Here is a 21,779-nt window from a genome sequence, read left to right as displayed (position 1 = left end):
CGTCTCCAAGAGACAATGGCCGTTTTCCGTGGCTTTGTATCGCTGAGGGGCCAGGACATTCCAAACCCCTTGTGGATTCTGCGTGTCTCTCTCTCATTTCCTGGGTCCCAGACCCGCATTAATAGCGATCTTGCGATTCTCAAAAAGGAGGGGGCTACTTTGTACCCTCAGAGTTGGGGCACAGTCGTAACACTTCTCCTTCTTCTTCTGTAGGGAGGTTGTCAAGGTCCAGGTTGATCTCCACCTGAGGTAGGCGAGCAATGGCCTCATCATTGATTTCGGCTGGGCGGTTGAGGACCTGGTTGAAGTGTTCAGCCCATCTCTCCAAAATTTGCTTTTTCTGTCAGCAGCCGAGTCCCATCTGCACTGAGGAGGGGGAGGAGCCAGAGGACTGAGGTCCATACATAGCCTTCAAAGCATTGTAGAAACGCTTGGTGTTGTGACTGTCTGCGTAGCCCTGGATCTCATCGGACTTATTGCTGAACCAGACATCCTGCATCTCACGGAATTTCTTCTGCACTTTCTGTCTTGCAGTGGCAAAGGCATCTATCTTTGCTTGTGATATGGGATCGTTCTGGTGCGCTCTGAACAGTTGGTGTTTCTCTGACAACAGTGCCTGTATCTCCTCGTCGTTCTAATCGAACCAGTCTTGATGTTTACGGATTGCTGCTCCGAGGTGTTCGAGAGCGGTAGAGTAGACTGCATCTTTGAAAGCCGTCCACTGCTCTTCAATGCTGGTGTGGTCATCCTGGGGTGTGTCAAGCAGCCTGCTATCTAGGTCTTCACGAAATTCTTCTGCAACTATGCTGCTCTTCAGCTTGGAGACATTGAGCCTCTTTGCAGTCTTCTGACCTTGGGGTCTTCTCACAGGCAGGATGCGAAGTTTAAACGTGTACACTATGAGTCGATGATCCGTCCAGCAGTCAGCACCACACATGGCCTTTGTCACTCTCGCGTCTTGCCAGTCCCTCTTTCTGGTGATGACATAGTCAATCAGATGCCAGTGCCTAGAGTGTGGATGCATCCAAGATGTCTTGTTACGGGTAGGGAGGCGGAATAGGGTGTTGGTGATGACAAGGTCATGCGTAGCGCATGTCTTGAGGAGTAGCAGGCCATTGCTGTTAGACTTGCCAATACCATGTCTTCCAAGAATCCCTTCCCAGGTCTGGTAATCTGTCCCCACTCTGGCGTTAAAGTCCCCGAGGACAATAAGCTTCTCTGACTGTGGGACTGCTGCTATGAGGGCATCAAGTTCTTCATAGAACTTATCTTTGATGTCATCTGGGTTGGTCATCATTGGGGCATATGCACTGATCAGCGTTGCACTCCTCTTATTGCCAAGTGGGAGCCAAAGCGTCATCAGGCGATCGTTGATGCTCTCTGGAAGCTTGGCAAGTTTACGAGCGAGGTGGGATCGGATGGCAAATCCAACGCCAGCCTCTTGTCGTTCAGTGCTGCTGCGACCGCTCCAGAAGGTGTACCCACCACCACGTTTTGTAAGCTGGCCCTTGTCTGCTAGGCGTGTTTCACTGAGTGCTGCAATGTCCACGTTATAGCGGGCTAGTTCTTTGGTGACCAGGGCTGTTCTTCTTTCTGGTCTGACAGCCTAGGTGATGTCAAGCAGAGTTCACACGTTCCACGTGCTAAGGTTGAGCACCTTCACTTTTGTCTTCTTTGTAGTTCGACCACTAAGTGGGATCCCCGCAAGCCGCAGTGTGCTGGCCAGGGTAAGATGAAGCAAGCTATGTTTGAGGCACCTTTTCTAGCCCCTTCCTCCATGGAGATGAGCAGAGCGATTCCTAAAGAGGACTGCTCAGACACCCAGGAGGCTGGCAAGCTCCACTGCTGTTTCATTCCAGCGGAGAACGACCCAATGTCCTGGGCCGCCTGTGTGCAGGTTTGTGACTACAGCTTCCAGTGTATCCACACCTGCTGCTTCGCCACTTGCCCATCGCCACAGGACTTGAAGTTTTTTAGCAGAATGGGTTTGGAGTCATGACTTGCACTTGACTTGGAGGGAGAGTTGCGCAAGTCGTCAGCCTCACTCTCTCATCCCAACCTATCTGTATCCAGTTGCAAGATGGAGTCGAGACGGCTGGAGATAAGTCCGGATGTGTCATGGTTTCTTGAAATAACCAGGAGACGCAGAAGATTCTTTGAGAAATTTAAGCCTTTATTTGCAAACAAAAGCTGAGACAATTAATGAACGTGTCACTAATTGCCTGCCGAGCCTAGTTCACAGTATTCTTTATAGTAATTTCTTATCTTAGTCGCATTAGCATACCCCGTCTCCTATCTCAGTTACATTAGCATACCCTATCCGCTTGCAACGCTATCACCAGCACATTAGCTTCTCGATTCGCCACGAATATTTCTGCTCAGTAGCCCATACTTGCTCTAGTCTACTCCCTGGAACACGTGTCCCCCTTCCCGGCCTTGACTGGTCCCCATACCATCACACCACTCCACGATCCCATCTACCACCGTTATCTCTAAATGCTTACTTTCACTGTGAGCTACATTCTCAAGGCACTGATGTGTTCAATAGTACACAGAGAATACAGAGATTTCATTCTGGTTAATAAGTTGGATACATAGTAAATGTAAGGCTGGTTACATAGTTTTGGTTACACAGCAAACAATGCAACCTTATTCTCCAACAGATGCAGTGGATGGCCAGCAGTGTCCTACGTGTCTCACTGTGCCCTGATTGCGCTCCACAACGCTTTGCTGGGTCCGCCTTTCTACTCGTTGGACCGCAAAGTGGTGGTCTCCTCCGCGTAGTCCGCCGAATTCAGTCTTCGCATGTGTAGGTAGACAAGCCCTAACTCACCGAGGGTTTGAGGCTCATCGGCTACCCTCACCAGGTTTTGCCGGCCAGTCGAAGCTGTTGCCCGGGGTGTGGCCGCTGTTGTATGCAAACAGCTACGAGGAACCACTGGTGAGAGCTGAATGTCAGGTGAGGACCAATGCGGCCGAACTATTCAGAAGAGTACGACGTGTTCCCCGTCAGAAGTACTACCTCTCCCTGACACCCCATACACCCCCACTTACTAAAATCCATGTAAATCACATCCACTGCACCATCCTCATCTATATGCCTAGTCACCAACTCAAAGAACTCTAACAGGCTTGTGAGACACGATCTGCCCTTCACAAAGCCATGCTGACTGTCCCTAATCAGACCATGTTTCTCTAAATGCCCATAGATTCTATCTCTAAGAATCTTTTCCAACAGCTTTCCCACCACAGACGTAAGGCTCACTGGTCTATAATTACCCGGACTGTCCCTACTACCTTTTTTGAACAAGGGGACAATACTTGCCTCCCACCAATCCTCCGGTACCATTCCCATGGACAAAGAGGACATTAAGATCCTAGCCAGAGGCTCAGCAATCTCTTCCCTCGCCTCATGGAGCTGCCTGGGGAATATTCCATCAGGCCCTGGCAGACTTAATCTTCCTAATATATTTATCCATAATGTATGTAACAACATCTCCACAATCTCCATAAGCACAGGTGTACCACGAGGCTATGTGCCTAGAACCCGGCTTAGCGATGAATGGTGAGTGAGAAAATCTCAGCCTGGCACATGCAGAGACTTGGCCCAGCACAGCATATTTAAAAAAATGCAGAGTGATATGTATTCTTCAGAAGGGAAGACACGAATGAGTATTAAAAACAAGTCAGAATCCAGAAGAATTCATGGGTTCATAAAGACTGAGTACCAGATGATAATGATCATAAAAAAAGTAGAATTGGCTGACTGTGTTTTCAAAATTGATATATTTGATTACACAAAGGATAACTGGAATATGTACACTGAGCTAATTGAACAGTATTTTGAAGCAAATTAAACAGCCAATGAGAATATGGCTAACGCGAGAGGGCACAGTTTTAAGCTGCTTGGAAATAGGTACAGAAGGGGTGTAAGGCGCAAGTCTTTTGCACCGAGAGTGGTGGGAGCGTGGAATGGGCTGCTGACGACTGTGGTGGAGGCGGATACAATAGGGTCTTTTAAGGGGCTTCTGAATAGGTACATGGAGCTGAAAAAAATAGAAGGTTATGAGTAAAAATAAGTACATGTTCGGCACATCATTGTGGACTGAAGAGCTTGTATTGTGCAGAAAGGTTTCCTATGTTTCTGTGAGTTATCTTTTCTCCAAAATAAGTTCTTAGTTGGTATCTTTGAAATGCCATTCAAACTCATTTTGTGGAATGACTCGAAAGGCTGAGCCACTTTAATTAATCTCCCGTTCACTTCTGGCATAAGCTGTATTGCTTGTCTATTGTTAGTTTTCACATTGTAAATCTCAAGGCTACACAGTCCTTCATCACTCTAATCACTATCAGAATTTTCATCAACAGCACACAGATTAGTTCTCTTTTTGAAACTGTTACTTGGCATTTTAGCATTTTCTCTTCTCTAAGCAGACCATTTATTTTTGCCTACCCATCATGCTCTTTGTCTGTATCCAACTTTGCAGCATTTCCTGCAAGCTTTCCCTTTAAATCTGAATTTGGTGTATGTGAGCCCCTGCCACAATGGTAACATAATTTGTTCAGCCAGGCCAGTTTCAGTTTAGATGCTGCAACTCAATTGCGTTTTTGCCTGAAGTTTCCTTTGAAACAGAAATTTCCTCAGCTCGTTTGAAAGTGAGCTATGCTTCAGTCAGGAGCCATTTTTGAATGCTTTCTTGTAAGATTCCACAAGCTAAATAATCTCTCAGTCCTTCATTAAGCCCATTACCAAACTGACAATGTTCAGACAATCTCTTCAATTCAGCTACATTCACTGAAATAGACTCCCCTTCCCTTTGATTCTGTTTATGAAACCTAAAGCGTCCTGTGATCAACAATGGCTTTGGTTTTAAATATTCCTGCATCACTTTTACAATAGTTGCAAGGTTTATTTCTGATGGTAACAAAAGAAATTGTTGAGGGTAGGGCAGTGGATGTGGTCTACATGGACTTTAGCAAAGCATTTGACAAGGTCCCTCATGACAGACTCATCCAGAAAGTCATGAGGCATGGGATAAGTGGAACTTTGGCTGTTTGGATAAAAAATTAGCTTAAAGGAAGAAAGCAGAAGAAGGAAAGTATTCTGCCTGGAGGTCGGTGACTAGTGGAGTGCCGCAGGGATGTGTCCTGGGACCCCTGCTATTTGTGATTTTTATAAATGACAAGGATGCAAAGATGGAAGGATGGGTGGGTAAGTTTGCGGATGACATGAAGATTGGAGGAGTTGTGGATGGAGCTGTAGGTTGTCGAAGGATACAAGAGGCTATAGACAGGCTGCAGAGTTGGGCAGAAAAATGGCAGATGGAGTTCAATCCAGACAAGCTTGAGGTGATGCATTTTGGAAGAACAAACCAGAAGACTGAGTACAGGATTAATGGTCAGTTACTTAAGAGTGTGGATAAACAAAGAGACCTTGGGGTTCAAATCCATACATCCCTCAGGTCGCTGCACAGGTTGATAGGGTAGTTAAGAAGGCCTATGGGATGCTAGGCTTCATTAACAGGGGGATTGAGTTCAAGAGTGGAGAGGTCATGTTGCAACTCTACAAATCTCTGGTGAGACCGCACTTAGGGTATTGTGTTCAATTCTGGTCACCTTATTATAGGAAGGATGTGAAAGCTATGGAGAGGGTGCAGAAGAGATTTACCAGGATATTGCCTGGTTTGGAGAACAAGTCATTTGAAGCAAGGTTAGCAGAGCTGGGACTTTTCTCTTTGGAGAGTATAAGAATGAGAGGGGACTTGATAGAGGTCTACAAGATTATGAGAGGCATAGATAGGGTGGATAGTCAGTACCTGTTTCCCAGGGCACCAACAGCAAACACCAGAGGGCATATGTACAAAATTAAGGGAGGGAAGTTTAGGGGAGACCTCAGGGCTAAGTTTTTTTTTTACATAGAGGGTTGTGAGTGCCTGGAATGACTTGCCAGGGATGGTGGAGGAGGCTAAAACATTAGGGGTATTTAAGAACCTCTTGGACAGGCACATGGATGAAAGAAAAATGGAGGGTTATGGGGTAGTGTGGGTTTAGTACTTTTTTTTAAGGATTATATGGGTCAGCACAACATGGAGGGCTGAAGGGCCTGGATTGTGCAGTAGTGTTCTATGGTTCTATGGTTTGGTTGGAGCACACAAACTTTGAACCAAACTGTATGCCTTTAACCTTAATGCACTTGGCAAACTGGCATTTATTTCTCATTGGTTATTTCATTTACTTCAGAATGCTGTTTGAAATGCTCAGTATACATGAGCCAATTACCCGTTGTGTAATCAAACTCATCAATTTTTCAGGTAAAACCAGTCATTTCTGCTTATTTTGTCAATAATTAGTATTACCTGGTACTCACAGTTATGAACCCGGAATTCTATTTACTGCTTTAAAAAACACTTGATATGTGTTCCCTTGCAAAGAACATGTGCTGGCTGCTTTTTTTTTTAAACTCAATCGTCTCGCCACATGCCGGGCTGCCTTTTTTACTCACCGTTGCTCCCACTGTGTTTTATTTTATTTTGAACATCTCACTCCATTTAACAGATCCGTTGCCATCTCGGGTTCGTTTTAAAATACCTCAGCACCAATATTATGTTTTGTAGATTCAAAACATTAAATTAATTCGAAGAAACTTGTGGGAGCCTGAAAATACGAGTGTAACTTTGCCTTTAAGCTATGCTTACGTATGCAACATGACATATGCAATTCACTTATTTTTAATTATAACCTATAATTATTTAAATGAACAAGAATGTTTAATCAAACAATATATACACAAGATTAGTAAAATATTATTGAAATATTAAATACACAACAACTAACACAGTCCAATGATATACTAGAGGAAGCCCACAAATGTCACCATGTTTACAGCGGCAACATGCCATGTCTACATCTCACTAACCCTAAAGAAACCCATACAATTTTGGAATGTGTGAGGAAACTGGAGCACCTAGAGGAAGTCCATGCAGTCACAGGGAACTTTCAAACTCCTTACAAACAGCAGTGGGAATTGAAATCCAATTGGTGATGGGTGGTGTGGTAATGAATTGTACTAACTGCTACTCTACCTTAGTTTACCAGATCCTGTTTAATGATCCTGAACTTGATCTTCTGCTAATACAGAATTATTTTCCCATACCATGCTTATCTTTATCTCAAAGTTCAATGTAAATGTTATTATCAAAGTACACATGCGTCAACATAGACAACCCTGGAATTCAATTTCCTGCAGGCATACTCAGCAAATCTATAGAAAAGTAACTATAGTAGGATCACTAAAAAATGAACTAGAATGCAGAAGACAACAAACTGCAAAGTCAAACAGAAATAAATAGTAATAAATAACAAGAACATGTAATAATGAGATAAAAAGTCCATTAAAGTGAGATTATTGGTTGTGGGAACATCTCAATGGATGGTTGTGGGGTACTAACTGTTCTTGAAACTGGTAGTGTGAGTCCTGAAGCTCCTGTACCTTCTACTTGATGGCAGCAGTGGGAAAAGAGCATAGCCTGTGTGGTGAAGATCTCTGATGATGAATGCTGCTTTTCTACAGCAACGTCCATGTAGATGTGCTCAATGTTTGGGAGGGTTTTACCTCCGATGTACTGGACCAAATGTACTATCTTTTGTAGGATTTTCCATTTAAAGCCATTGCTATTCCCATACCAAGCTGCGATGCAGCCAGTCAATATACTCTCCACTGCACATCATAGAAAACCTACAGCACAATACAGGCACTTTGACCCACAAAGTTGTGCCAAACATGTCCCTACCTTAGAAATTACTAGGCTTACGCAAAGCCCTCTATTTTACTAAGCCCCATGTACCTATCCGAAGGTTTCTTAAAAGACCCTATCGTATCCGCCTCCACTACCGTTGCTGACAGCCCATTCCATGCACTCATCAGTCCAGGGTAAAAAAAACTTACCCTTGACATCTCCTCTGTACCTACTCCCCAGCACTTAAATGTGTGTCCTCTTATGGCAGCCATTTCAGCCCTGGGGAAAAAGCCTCTGACTATCCACACGATCAATGCCTCTTATCATCTTATACACCTCTATAAGGTCACCTTCGTCGCTCCAAGGAGAAAAGGCCAAGTTCACTCAACCTATTCTCATAAGGCATGCTCCCCAATCCAGGCAACATCCTTGTAAATCTCCTCTGAACCCTTTCTATCGCTTCCACATCCTTCCTGTAGTGAGGCGACCAGAACTGAGCACAGTAATCCAAGTGGGGTCTGACCAGGTTCCTATATAACCGCAACATTACCTCTCAGCTCCTAAATACTATTCCACAATTGATGAAGGCCAATACACCATACGCCTTCTTAACCGCAGAGTCAACCTGCGCAGCTGCTTTGAGTGTCCTATGGACTCGGACCCCAAGATCCCTTTGTTCTTCTACACTGCCAAAAGTCTTAGCAATAATACCATATTCTGCCATTTGACCTACCAAAACGAACCACTTCACACTTATCTGGGTTGAACTCCATCTACCACTTCTCAGCCCAGTTTTGCATCCTATCAACGTCCCGCTGTAACTTCTGACAGCTCTCCACACTATCCAAAACGCCTCCAACCTGTGTTTCATCAGCAAACTTACTAACCCATCCCTCCACTTCCTCATCTAGGTCATTTATAAAAATCACAAAGGGTAAGGGTCCCAGAAGAGATCCCTGAGGCACTCCACTGGTGACCAACCTCCATGCAGAATATGACCCATCTACAACCACTCTTTGCCTTCTGTTTGCAAGCCAGTTCTGGATCCACAAAGCAACGTCCCCTTGGATCTGATGCCTTCTTACTTTCTCAATAAGTCTTACATGGGGTACCTTATCAAATGCCTTGCTGAAATCCATATACATTTACTGCTCTTCCTTCATCAATGTGTTTAGTCACATCCTCAGAAAATTCAATCAGGCCCATAAGGCATGACCTGCCCATGCTGACTATTCCTAATCATATTATACCTCTCCAAATGTTCATAAATCCTCCCTATCAGGATCTTCTCCATCAGCTTAACAACTACTGAGGTAAGACTCACTGGTCTATAGTTTCCTGGGCTATCTCTACTCCCTTTCTTGAATAAAGGAACAATATCCGCAACCCTCTAATCCTCTGGAACCTCTCCTGTCCCCATTGATGATGCAAAGATCATCGCCAGAGGCTCAGCAATCTCCTCCCTCACCTCCCACAGCAGCCTGGGGTACATCTCATCCAGTCCCAATGATTTACCCAACTCGATACTTTCCAAAAGCACCAGCACACCTTCTTTCATAATATCACGCTCAAGCTTTTCAGTCTGCTGCAAGTCATCACTATAATCACCAAGATCCTTTTCAATAGTGAATACTGAAGTATTCATTAAGCACCTCCGCTATTTCCTCCGGTTGCATACACACTTTCCCACTGTCACACTTGATAGGTCCTATTCTTTCACACCTTATCCTCTTGTTCTTCACATGCTTGTAGAATGCCTTGGGGCTTTCTTTAATCCTGCCCGCCAAGGCCTTCTCATGGCCCCTTCTGGCTCTCCTAATTTCCTTCTTAAGCTCCTTCCTGTTAGCCTTATAATCTTCTAGATATCTAACATTTCCTTGCTCTCTGATCCTTTTGTAAGTTTTTCTTTTCTTCTTGACTAGATTTATTACAGCCTTTGTACACCACAGTTCCTGTTCCCTGTCTCATTGGAATGTACCTATGCAGAACTCCACACAAATTTCCCCTGAACATTTGCCACATTTCTTCCATACCTTTCCCTGAAAACATCTGTTTCCAATTTAAGCTTCCAATTTCCTGCTTGATAGCATCATAATTCCCCTTACTCCAATTAAATGCTTTTCTAACTTGTCTGTTCCTATCTCTTTCCAATGCTATTGTAAAGGAGATAGAACTATGATCGCTATCTCCAAAATGCTCTCCCACTGAGAGATCTGACACCTGACCAGGTTCATTTCCCAATACCAAATTAAGTACAGCCTCTCCTCTTGTAGGCTTACCTACATATTGTGTCAAGAAACCTTCCTGAACACACCTAACAACTCCACCCCATCGAAATCCGTTGCTCTAGGGAGATGCCAATCAATATTTGGGAAATTAAAATCTCCCATCACGACAACTCTGTTATTATTACATCTTTCCAGGATCTGTTTCCCTATCTGCTCCTCAATAGCCCTGTTACTACAAAAACACCCAGTACAGTTATTGACCCTTCCTGTTCCTAACCTCCACCCATAGAGACTCTGTAGACATTCCCTCCATGGCGTCCACCTTTTCTGCAGCCGTGACTCTCTGATCAACTATCTCTGATCAACAGTGCCACACCCCCACCTCTTTTGTCTCCTTCCCTGTCCTTTCTGAAACATCTAAAACCCAGCACTTGAAATAACCATTCCTGTCCCTGAGCCATCCACGTCCCTGCAATGGCCACCACATCATCTCTCCAAGTACTGATCCACACTCTAAGCTCATCTGCTTTGTTCACAACACTCCTTGCATTAAAATAGACACATCTCAAGCCTTTGGTCTGAGCGCATCCCTTCTCTATCACCTGCCTATCCTCCCTCACACACTCACTGTCTACAAGCTTCCTCTATTTGTAAGCTAACCTCCTCTTCCCCAGTCTCTTCAGTTCGTTTCCCATCCCCCAAAAATTCTAGTTTAAACTCTCCCCAGTAGCCTTAGCAAACCTCCCCGCCAGGATATTGGTCTCCCTGGGATTCAAGTGCAACCCATCTTTTTTGTACATCTGCCTGCTAATATCCTCTAAACATATTCATCAATGTCTTTCACACCTTGTAACACCATTCCTGTTGGCTGCACCTTCTTACCTTCTAATCTTTACTCGTGCAACTTCCTGTGACAGTGCTTCATGTAGAAGTGCTCAGTGGCTTTACCCGTGATGGACTGGGCTGTAACCACTTCTTTTTGTAGGTTTCCCTTCATAAGTGCATTGGTATTTCCATACCAGCCCATGATGCAACTAGTCCACCTTGATAAAGTTGTTGACCCCCTTCACCTCTGATCCCCCAATGAGGACCTCTGATTTTCTCCTCCTCAAGTTACTAATCTGAGTCATAGAGAAGTAAAGCACAGAAATAGGCCCTTTAGCCCATCTAGTTCATGCTGAGCCATTTAAGCTGCCTACTCCCATTGACCAGCACGGGGACCATAGGTCTCCATACTCCTACCTATCCAAACTTCTCTTAAACATTGAAATCGAGCATGCATTTTTGTTTTGGCAGTTCATTCCACACTCTTTGAGTGAAGAAGTTTCCACTCATGTTCCCCTGAACTTTTCACCTTTCACCCTTAACTCATCTCCTTAGTCTTGCTGGCATTGAGTCAGATGTTGTTGTGGTACCACTCAGCCAAATTTCCAATCTCCTTCCTGATTTATCACCACCTTTGATTTGGCCATTGGCATCACAGTCATAAGTATACTTTATTCCTTGGAGCACAGAAGAATGAGGGGGGATTTGATACAGGTTTACAAAATTATGAGGGGTAGAGACAGAGTAAATGTGAGTAGGCTCTTTCCACAGATTAGGAGAGAAAAATACGAGAGGACACGGCTTTAGGGTGAAAGGGGAAAGCTTTAGGGGGAACTTCTTCACTCAGAGTGGTGGGAGTGTGGAACGAGCTGCCATCTGACATGGAAAATGTCTTAAGTTTTAAGAATAAATTGGATAGATACATGGATGGGAGAGGTCTGGAGGGTTATGGACTGGGTGCAGGTTAATGGGACTAGCGGAATACAGTTTCGGCACAGACTAGAAGGGCTGAATGGCCTGTTTTCTGTGCTGTAGTGTTCTATGGTTCTATAAAGCAAATAGAGTTGGGGGCGAAGCACAGCCTTGTGGTGTGCCTGTGCTGTGGAGACTGTGGGACAGATGTTGTTGCCAATCCAAACTGACTGGGGACTTCAAGTGAGGAAATTAAGGATCCAGTTTCACAAGGAGGTACTGAGGTCCAGGACTTGAAGCTTAATGATTACACTTGAGGGGATGATAGTATTGGATGCTGAACATTCAATGAAGAGCAGCAATGGAGACACCTTCACTGTCCAGTTGTTCCAGGATTGTGTGAAGAGCCAATGATGGTGGTTCCAAGCCACCCTTCAGGCGGGAGTTAATACGTTTCATCACCAACCTCTCAAAGCACTTCATCATCGTAGATGTGAGTGCTACTGGCATTTGCCATTGAGGCACTTCTTCTTGGCAATGGTATAAGTTAAGCCAGTTTGCAGCAGGTGGGTCCCTCAGACTTAAGTGAGAGGTTAATGTTATCGGTGAACACTTCAGCCAGCTGGTCACCACAGGTCTTTGGTGCTCAGCCAGATACCCCGTCTAGGTCCATGGGCTCACCCTCCTTCAGGATGCTCTTGCATTTGCCTCAGACTGAAATCACAGTGTCATTGAGGACTGTGGAGGTACCTCCATGTTTTGATGGTCAAAGCAAACAAAAAAGGGATTGAGCTCATCTGAGTTCAAAGTCTTGTTGACACCTCTGTCTCTGGTTTTACCTTGTAGGAGATGATACCATTCCAGTCCAGCCACAGCTGTCAATCACATCTTCAGTGATTCAGGTTTGGTCCAGAATGACCATATTGCACATGAGACGGCTTTCCGGAGTTCCTACCTGGACCTCATGCATTTCAGTTAGTCGCAGACTTGAATGCCGTTGGTCTGGTCCTCAGCAGTTTGAGGATGTGATGGTCCACCCAGGGCTTCTGATTAGGGAAGACTCAATGATTTTGTGGGGACACACTCATCTACAACCTTTTTATAAAGTCCATGAAAACTGTGCTATATCCGTTCAGATCCTCTATTGAGGCATTCAGGATGAGGTACTAAATTGGATTAGATATTGGTTTCATGGGAGAAGCCAGAGAGTGGTAGTAGATGGTTACTTCTCTGACTGCAGGCCTGTGACTAGTGGAAGGAACCATGTTCCTTTGCCTGAATGGAGCAATTTTAAAATTATATTGCGAACTGTGTATATGGTTGATACATTCTCTGTTAAGTTTATAGCCAAGCAGGGAGGAGTGTTGTGTATTTAACATTCCAATATTTGAGTGATCTTGTGTATATTATAAATATATTCATTGCATATGTCATTACTCTACCACATGATGTGTGCACACCTTGCTTAATGGAAACTCGGTAACTCCTGAATTTGCAGATTACAGTGAGTTTACTTGAGTTAATTTAATGCTTTAAAGTTACAAAACAGAAAATTGGTCATTGACATAAAAGACACATTTCACTGTATGTTTATGCTTCAATGTTCATGTGACAAATAAAGCAAAAATAGTGATTTGTAAGATAACTTACATTTGGGAAGTGGAATTCTTTTAAAGGTGAAATAAGGACAATTTAGGTTCAAGGTGTTCCTGTAGGGATAAAAGGAAAGGACAGCAGTTCAGGGTACCCTAGCTGACAAGTTTGATCAAAAAAGGGCAGCATCTTGTAAGTATGGATTACTGAAATCAGCCGAGTCCCTTGCAACTCGACCTCGTAAAAAAAAACACTGCCACCTCCAGTTTAAATTCCCACGTGGAATATTGTGGAGGATCAAATACAGTACCCAAACCCAGCACAGCCCCCACTTGTCCCACTTAACCTGGAACTTTCAGACCCAGGGAATTCAGTGCGATGGTCCTTAGAACCCAGTGGACCTCGGGAGCCGACAGAGGTTCTGTTCTGTTGATGGGAAGCCATCACGATTGAAAATAAAGTAGAAATAATAAAGTGTCTGGAAAGAGTTGAAATCCATCGGTCATTGGAAAAGCGTTAGGCTATAGTCGGTCAACGATCTGAACAATTTTAAAGGATAAAGTGAGAATAACGGAGTATGTGAAAGGCTGATGAAAGCTACAATTATTACTAAGCAATGCAGTGGTTTAATTATTGGAATACATACGTTTCTTAAGTGTTTTATATGCATAGAAAGGTAAAATATACTATATACTAAGACAAACATTTGACTAACTGATGCTAAATAATACTGATGTACTTGTTCCGATTTACGTACAAATCCGACTTAAAGAGGGACTCAAGAATGGAACTCGTACGTAACCTGGGGACTGCCTGTACTCTAAATTTGGCCTCCCCAGCTCTTATGGAACTTCATCAGAATACCCCAACTCTTTTGATTTATGAAGATCAATGTTTCAAAAGTGCTCTTTATAATCCTATCTACCTGTGATGCCACTTACAAGAATAATGAATCTGTATTCCCCTATTCTTCCACATTCCTCTGCGCCATACCACTCACCATGTAAGCCTGATCTTGGATTGTACTCTCAAAGTGCAACACCTCACGTTTGTCCGCATTAAATTCCACCTGCCATTTTCCAGCCCATTTTTCCAACGGGTTCAGAACCCATTGCAGGCATTCATAGACTTCCTCCCCATCCACCACACCCCCAATCTTGGTGTCATCCACAAGATTACAGAGGACCCACATTTAAATAAGAACAATGTAGCAAAAAAGCCACTTTTTTTAAACTGATATTGTTGATGAATACTTAGAATAATCTGAAAAGACGGGTGATAGATCATACTGGTGCTAAAATGCAGTGAACTGACTCAGGAAAATCAGAGCAACACATACAAAATGCTGGAGGAACTCAGCAGACCAGGAAAAGAGTACAGTCGACATTTCGGGCCAAGACCCTTCGGGGGTAGTCTTTGCATAATGTGACTTTTCTGACCCTATTCTTAAACAATGCGTTATGTACAAAGGTTAGATACACTGTATAGTCAGTTCAGAGGAATACGTTATGCCTTTAAAGTTCACATTCCTTTTGCAATATAACTGTTCAAACTGTGTGAAACAGTCTCAGTACACTTACTCAGCAAATACTCCGCTGTGTCCTGTTCATAGTCTGCATCCTCAGGGAAATGATCAATTATTTTGCAGACTCCTTTGAAGGTACCTAATGGAACACACATTTTAGAACAAGAATGTACTGAAAAAAAACGTGTTACACAGAGTTTACACAAGTGTAAAAGTGTTACACAAGAACAAAGTTGGTTTCACTTTTAAAAACTACTGTAGTACATTAGCCTGGAGAAAGGGTGATCTTGGAAATAAATTTGATCTGCTGTTTTTCATATCCAGAGCTCGGATGCAAAGAGAACCTGTTGGGGAGAGTTCTTGGATCCACTAATGCCAGAAGGGGTATGTAGATTGGAGCTTACAATCCAATCAGCTATCAGAAATTGAACATTGGAGCCAGTTGACAGTTTGTATGTTTTATGCCGATCTGAAAAACATGAGGAGATTTCATTGACCACATGCAAAATATACAATTTTCCTGACAGCAATTGATAGCGCCACTGTCTGTATTTTTTTAAACAGTGACAGGAAGGAAAGAAAAAAACTACCAGGGATTGCCTGGAAGATTATCAGTGTGAAATGCAATGAATAATTATAATGAACCACTTGTATATTAAGGTCAACCAACTGTAAGTGGGAAGGAATTGTATATAAGATTCACAGGGACCTGATGCAGAGAGAATCTGTTCGGAGGTGGTCTTGGATCCACCAATCCCAGGAGTAGAATACACAGTGCAGGTTACAATTGAATCAGCTGTCAGCTAAAGCCAACACAATAAATAGCTGCTCTAAAAAGCATCTAAAACACGTAGTCTTGCAATGTTAAGATAGTACATTTAGTTTGATGTAAACTGACAGATAGTCCCTCTAATAGGGTCTATGCAGAGACACTGTTTGTTACACGCAGCTAGTAATGAGGCACAATACATCTTCTTACACACAGTCCCTGCAACACACACATATGTTGCTACACAGATGTAGCCTGGGAAAAATACATTCAGGATCACAAATAATTTTGAGTCTGTTGAGATGTTTTAAAGCAGAAAGAGGATATCAAAATACAAACAAAAAATGAGCTTGATTAAAAAAAAAGTTCTTGCTGTTACCATCTCAGCTGAATTTTGATCCACACACTTGTGTATCAACTAGTTATGTATGCAGTAAACTCAAATATATAAACCAATACGGTAGTGGCAATTCTAAAAAACAATACAGCAACATTCAAATTCCACCAAACTTATACATTATACACAACATGAAAATACCAACAAATACACCTCATCTTCACTATCAACACACACAAAATGCTGGTGGAACACAGCAAGTCAGGCAGCATCTGTAGGGAGAAGCGCTGTCGACGTTTCGGGCCGAGACCCTTCGTCAGGTCTAACTGAAAGGAAAGATAGTAAAAGATTTGAAAGTAGGAGGGGGAGGGGAAAATGTGAAATGATAGGAGAAGACTGGAGGGGGTGGGGTGAAGCTGAGAGCCAGAAAGATGATTGGCAAAAGGGATACAGAGCTAGAGAAGGGAAAGGATCATGGGACAGGGAGGCCTAGGGAGAAAGAAAGGGGGAGGGGAGCACCAGAGGGAGATGGAGAATAGGCAAAGTGATGGGCAGAGAGAGAAAGAAAAAAAAGGAGGATGAAAAAAAGCTAAATATATCAGGGATGGGGTTAGAAGGGGAGGAGGGGCATTAGCGGAAGTTAGAGAAGTCGATGTTCATGCCATCAGGTTGGAGGCTACCCAGCCGGTATACTAGGTGTTGTTCCTCCAACCTGAGTGTGGCTTCATCTTCACTATGATGCATACTCACTTTGGCACAGATGATTGACCCTGAAACAAATTCTTCTCATTCACACCACATGAACAGAGATGAACATATGCACATTACTCACATTTAGTCATGAAACAAGGAAGAATGACAAAAATAAACCTTTATAATATATTTCCCTGTAGTTAAATGACTAAGAAAACTAACACTTTTTGTCCCACTTCCCTCCGGGAGAAGGTTCAGGAGCATGAAGATTCATACGGCCTGATTTGGGAACAGCTTCTTTCCAACTGTGATAAGACTGCTGAACAGATCCTGACCCGGATCTGGACCGTACCTTCCAATATCTGGACCTGATTTGCACTACCTTACTTTCCCATTTCTATTTTCTAATTATGATTTATAATTTAAATTTTTATTATATTTACTTTGATTTGTACTTAAGGGAGCACGAAGCACAGAAACAAGTATCACTGTGATGATTGTACACTCTAGTATCAATTGTTTGGTGACAATAAAGTATAAAGTATAACCTAATAGGCCAATATCTTACTCGCGAAGATCTAAAGCATCCAAAAGTAAAACATGGCAAATCAGCATTATACTAGATTCACAAACAAGTATAAATGAATTTACATGGATTATTCACCTTCCTCAGCATACAACCAACATCCCTGTGGAAAACAGCTCCCTGCACTCAATGTTAGTCTACCTCGAATATCTAACTATTATTTTCTACCCCAGGCCGACCAGGGGGAAATGCCATACTAGATCTAGTATTAGGCAACAAACCGGGTCAGGTCACAGATCTCTCAGTGGGTGAGCATCTGGGGGACAGTGACCACCGCTCCCTGACCTTTAGCATTATCATGGAAAAGGATAGAATCAGAGAGGACAGGAAAATTTTTAATTGGGGAAGGGCAAATTATGAGGCTATAAGGCTAGAACTTGCAGGTGTGAATTGGGATGATGTTTTTGCAAGGAAATGTACAATGGACATGTGGTCGATGTTTAGGGATCTCTTGCAGAATGTTAGGGATAAATTTGTCCTGGTGAGGAAGATGAAGAATGGTAGGGTGAAGGAACCATGGGTGACAAGTGAGGTGGAAAATCTAGTCAGGTGGAAGAAGGCAGCATACGTGAGGTTTAGGAAGCAAGGATCAGATGGGTCTATTGAAGGATATAGGGTAGCAAGAAAGGAGTTTAAGAAAGGGCTGAGGAGAGCAAGAAGGGGGCATGAGAAGGCCTTGGTGAGTAGGGTAAAGGAAAACCCCAAGGCATTCTTCAATTGTGTGAAGAACAAAAGGTTGACAGGAGTGAAGGTAGGACCGATTAGAGATAAAGGTGGGAAGATGTGCCTGGAGGCTGTGGAAGTGAGCGAGGTCCTCAATGAATACTTCTCCGGTATTCACCAATGAGAGGGAACTTGATGACGGTGAGGACAATATGAGTGAAGTTGATGTTCTGGAACATATTGATATTAAGGGAGAGGAGGTGTTGGACTTGTTAAAATATATTAGGACGGATAAGTCCCTGGGGCCTGACGGAATACTCCCCAGGCTGCTCCACGAGGTGAGGGAAGAGATTGCTGAGCCTCTGGCTAGGATCTCTATGTCGTCGTTGTCCACGGGAATGGTACTGGAGCATTGGAGGGAGGCGAATGTTGTCCCCTTGTTCAAAAAAGGTAGTAGGGATAATCTGGGTAATTATAGACCAGTGAGCCTTACATCTGTGATGAGAAAGCTGTTGGAAAAGATACTTAGAGATAGGATCTGTGGGCATTTAGAGAATCATGGTCTGATCAGGGACAGTCAGCATGGTTTTGTGAAGGGCAGATTGTGTCTAACAAGCCTGATAGAGTTCTTTGAGGAGGTGACCAGGCATATAGATGAGGGTAGTGCAGTGGATGTGATCTACATGGATTTTAGTAAGGCATTTGACAAGCTTCCACATGGTAAGCTTATTCAGAAAGTCAGAAGGCATGGGATCCAGGGAAATTTGACCAGGTGGATTCAGAATTGGCTTGCCTGCAGAAAGCAGAGGGTCGTGGTGGAGGGAGTACATTCGGATTGGAGGGTTGTGACTAGTGGTTTCCCACAAGGATAGCTTCTGGGACCCCTACTTTTCGTGATTTTTATTAACGACCTGGATGTGGGGGTAGAAGGGTGAGTTGGCAAGTTTGCAGACGACACAAAGGTTGATGGTGTTGTGAATAGTGTAGAGGATTGTCGAAGATTGCAGAGAGACATTGATAAGATGGAGAAGTGGGCTGAGAAGTGGCAGATGGAGTTCAACCTGGAGAAGTGTGAGGTGGTACACTTTGGAACGACAAACTCCAAGGCAGAGTACAAAGTAAATGGCAGGATACTTGGTAGTGCGGAGGAGCAGAGGGATCTGGGGGTACATGTCCACAGATCCCTGAAAGTTGCCTCACAGGTAGATAGGGTAGTTAAGAAAGCTTATGAGGTGTTAGCTTTCATAGTTGAGGGATAGAGTTTAAGAGTTGTGAGGTAACGATGCAGCTCTGTAAAACTCTGCAGTACTGTGTCCAGTTCTGGTCGCCTCAGTATAGGAAGGATGTGGAAGCATTGGAAAGGGTACAGAGGAGATTTACCAGGATGCTGCCTAGTTTAGAGAGTATGCATTATGATCAGAGATTAAGGGAGCTAGGGCTTTAATCTCTGGAGAGGAGGAGGATGAGAGGAGACATGATAGAGGTATACAAGATATTAAGAGGAATAGATAGAGTGGACAGCCAACGCCTCTTCCCCAGGGCACCACTGCTCAGTACAAGAGGACATGGCTTTAAGGTAAGGGGAGGGAAGTTCAAGGGGGATATTAGAGGAAGGTTTTTGACTCAGAGAGTGGTTGGTGTGTGGAATGCACTGCCTGAGTCGGTGATGGAGGCAGATACACTAGTGAAATTTAAGATACTACTAGATAGGTATATGGAGGAATTTAAGGTGGGGGGTTATATGGGAGGCAGGGTTTAAGGGTCGGCACAACATTGTGGGCTGAAGGGCCTGTACTGTGCTGAACTGTTCTATGTACACATTCATAATGCCAACAGTTTTCTCTTAAAGGCACAGCCAATTATTTTAGCGTAAAAAGAGTGCAGTTTTAAAAATAAAAAATAATATTCAGCAGTCATCTGGTTACACATACACAGTCAGGACTGGAACACAGTTCCTGTTACACACACATTCAGTACTTGAAGATATTCCATTACACATACACAGTCAGAACTGGGACACAATCCCTGTTACCCATATATAGCCATTACTGGGACACAATCACTTGTTTTTACACAGTCAGTAGTGGGACACACAGGCCCTGTTGCATGTACACAATCAGTGCTGGGACAGAACCCCTATTACATATACAGAGTCAGTACTGGGTCACAGTCCCTGTTATACATACACAGTCAGTACTGGGAAACAGCCCCTGTTATACGTACATCACTGGGACACAATCCCTGTTAAAAATACACAGTCCAGTTATGCAATCACTTTAGAACTGCAACACAGTCCCTGTTGCACTAAAATGTCACAACTGCGACATAGAGCTTTTTACACTTACACTTTCAGACATGGGACACACTGTCACTGTTGCAAATACACAGTCACTACTGGGACACAGTCTCTGGTTACACAAACATTGTCAACACTCGGACACAAACCCTGTTTCACATATGCAGTCAGTACTGTGACACAGTCCCTGTTACACATACACACTCTGTATTGGGACACACAGCCTCTGTTACATATACACAGTCAGTACTTGGACACAATACTTGTTACACATAATCAGTACGAGGACACACTCCCTGCTACACATACAAAGTCAGTGCTAAGACACACTGTTGCTGTTACAAATACATTACTGGAATACAGTCACTGTTACATATACACAGGCAGTGCTGAGACACAATATCTGTTGCTTACACAGTCAGTACTGGGACACAAATCCAGTGAAACATACACAATCAGAACTGTGACACAGTCCCTGTTGCACTAAAATGTCACAACTGCAACACAGAGCTTGTTACACTTACGCTGTCAGAACTGGAACACACTGTCCCTGTTACACATACACAGACAGTACTGGGACACAATCCCGGTTAAACATACACAGTGCAGTTACACAATCACAGTCAGAACTACAACACAGTCCCTGTTACACTAAAATGTCATAACTGTGACACACAGCCTGTTACACTTACACTGTCAGACATGGGATACTGTTTCTGTTGCAAATACACAGTCACTACCGGGACACGGTGTCTGGAAACTTTACTGAACACACATGACAAACTATCTGATCTAGTCCTTCTACAGTATGGGATTCCCAGTCAATATGTGGAAAGTTAAAAATCACCTATATAATAACCTTATGCTTCCTGCAACAATATGCGATCTCTTTACAAATTTGTTCCTCTAAATCCCTAGGACTGTTGGGTGGTCTATAATACAGCCCCATTAACATGGTCATACCTTTCTTATTGCTCAGTTCCACCCATAATGTCTCACTAGTTGATTTCTCCAGTCTGTCCTGACTGAGCACTGCCATGACATTTTCCTGACTATTAACACCATCCCTCCTCCTTTAATCGTTCCTGCTCTGTCGTGACTAAAACAATGGAACCTGGAATACTGAGCTGCAAGTCCTGCCCTCTCCTGCAGCCAAGTTTCACTAAAGGCTACAATATCATAATTCCAGGTGTTAATCCAGGCCCTGAGCTCATCAACCTTTTTTATGACACTTCTTGCGTTGAAATATATGCAGCTCAGGATACTAGTCTCATCATGCTCAACCTTTTGATTCCTAACTTTGTCTGAGGTCTTATCAGCATCTGTCTCCACAACCTCTCCACTAACTGTTCTGGCACTCTGGTTCTACTCGCTCTGGAACTCTAGTTTAAGTCCCTTGTGCAGCATTGACAAACACAAAGATAGCAGTTCAGATGCAAACTGTCCCTTCTGCACAGGTCTCACCTTTGCTGGAAATGACCCCACCACTGTCTGTGGGAGAGCATTCCACAGATTCACTACTCTTTGGCTAGAAAAAAATCCTCTTATCTCTGTTCCAAAGGATCGCCCCTCAATTTTGAAGCTGTGCCCTCCAGTTCTGGATACTCCCACTAAAT

The 21,779-nt window shown here is 43.5% G+C and overlaps 1 protein-coding gene across 2 annotated transcripts in view; it reads right to left on the bottom strand.

Annotated features, from left to right (window-relative positions):
• LOC140735837 (voltage-dependent calcium channel gamma-3 subunit-like) overlaps positions 1-21,779 on the bottom strand; it is a 136,963-nt gene that overhangs the window by 29,632 nt on the left and 85,552 nt on the right. For both annotated transcript variants that reach the window (XM_073061350.1, XM_073061349.1), the window contains exon 2: positions 14,875-14,958. In XM_073061350.1, coding sequence (XP_072917451.1) covers positions 14,875-14,958 — 84 coding nt within the window. The remainder of the gene's footprint in view (positions 1-14,874; positions 14,959-21,779) is intronic.

The sequence above is a fragment of the Hemitrygon akajei genome, chromosome 11, assembly GCF_048418815.1.
Source record: "Hemitrygon akajei chromosome 11, sHemAka1.3, whole genome shotgun sequence".
In the NCBI taxonomy this organism is placed as follows: Eukaryota; Metazoa; Chordata; class Chondrichthyes; order Myliobatiformes; family Dasyatidae; genus Hemitrygon; species Hemitrygon akajei.
The sequence above is the reverse complement of the archived record's forward strand: the minus strand, read 5'-3'. Positions and strand labels throughout refer to the sequence as shown.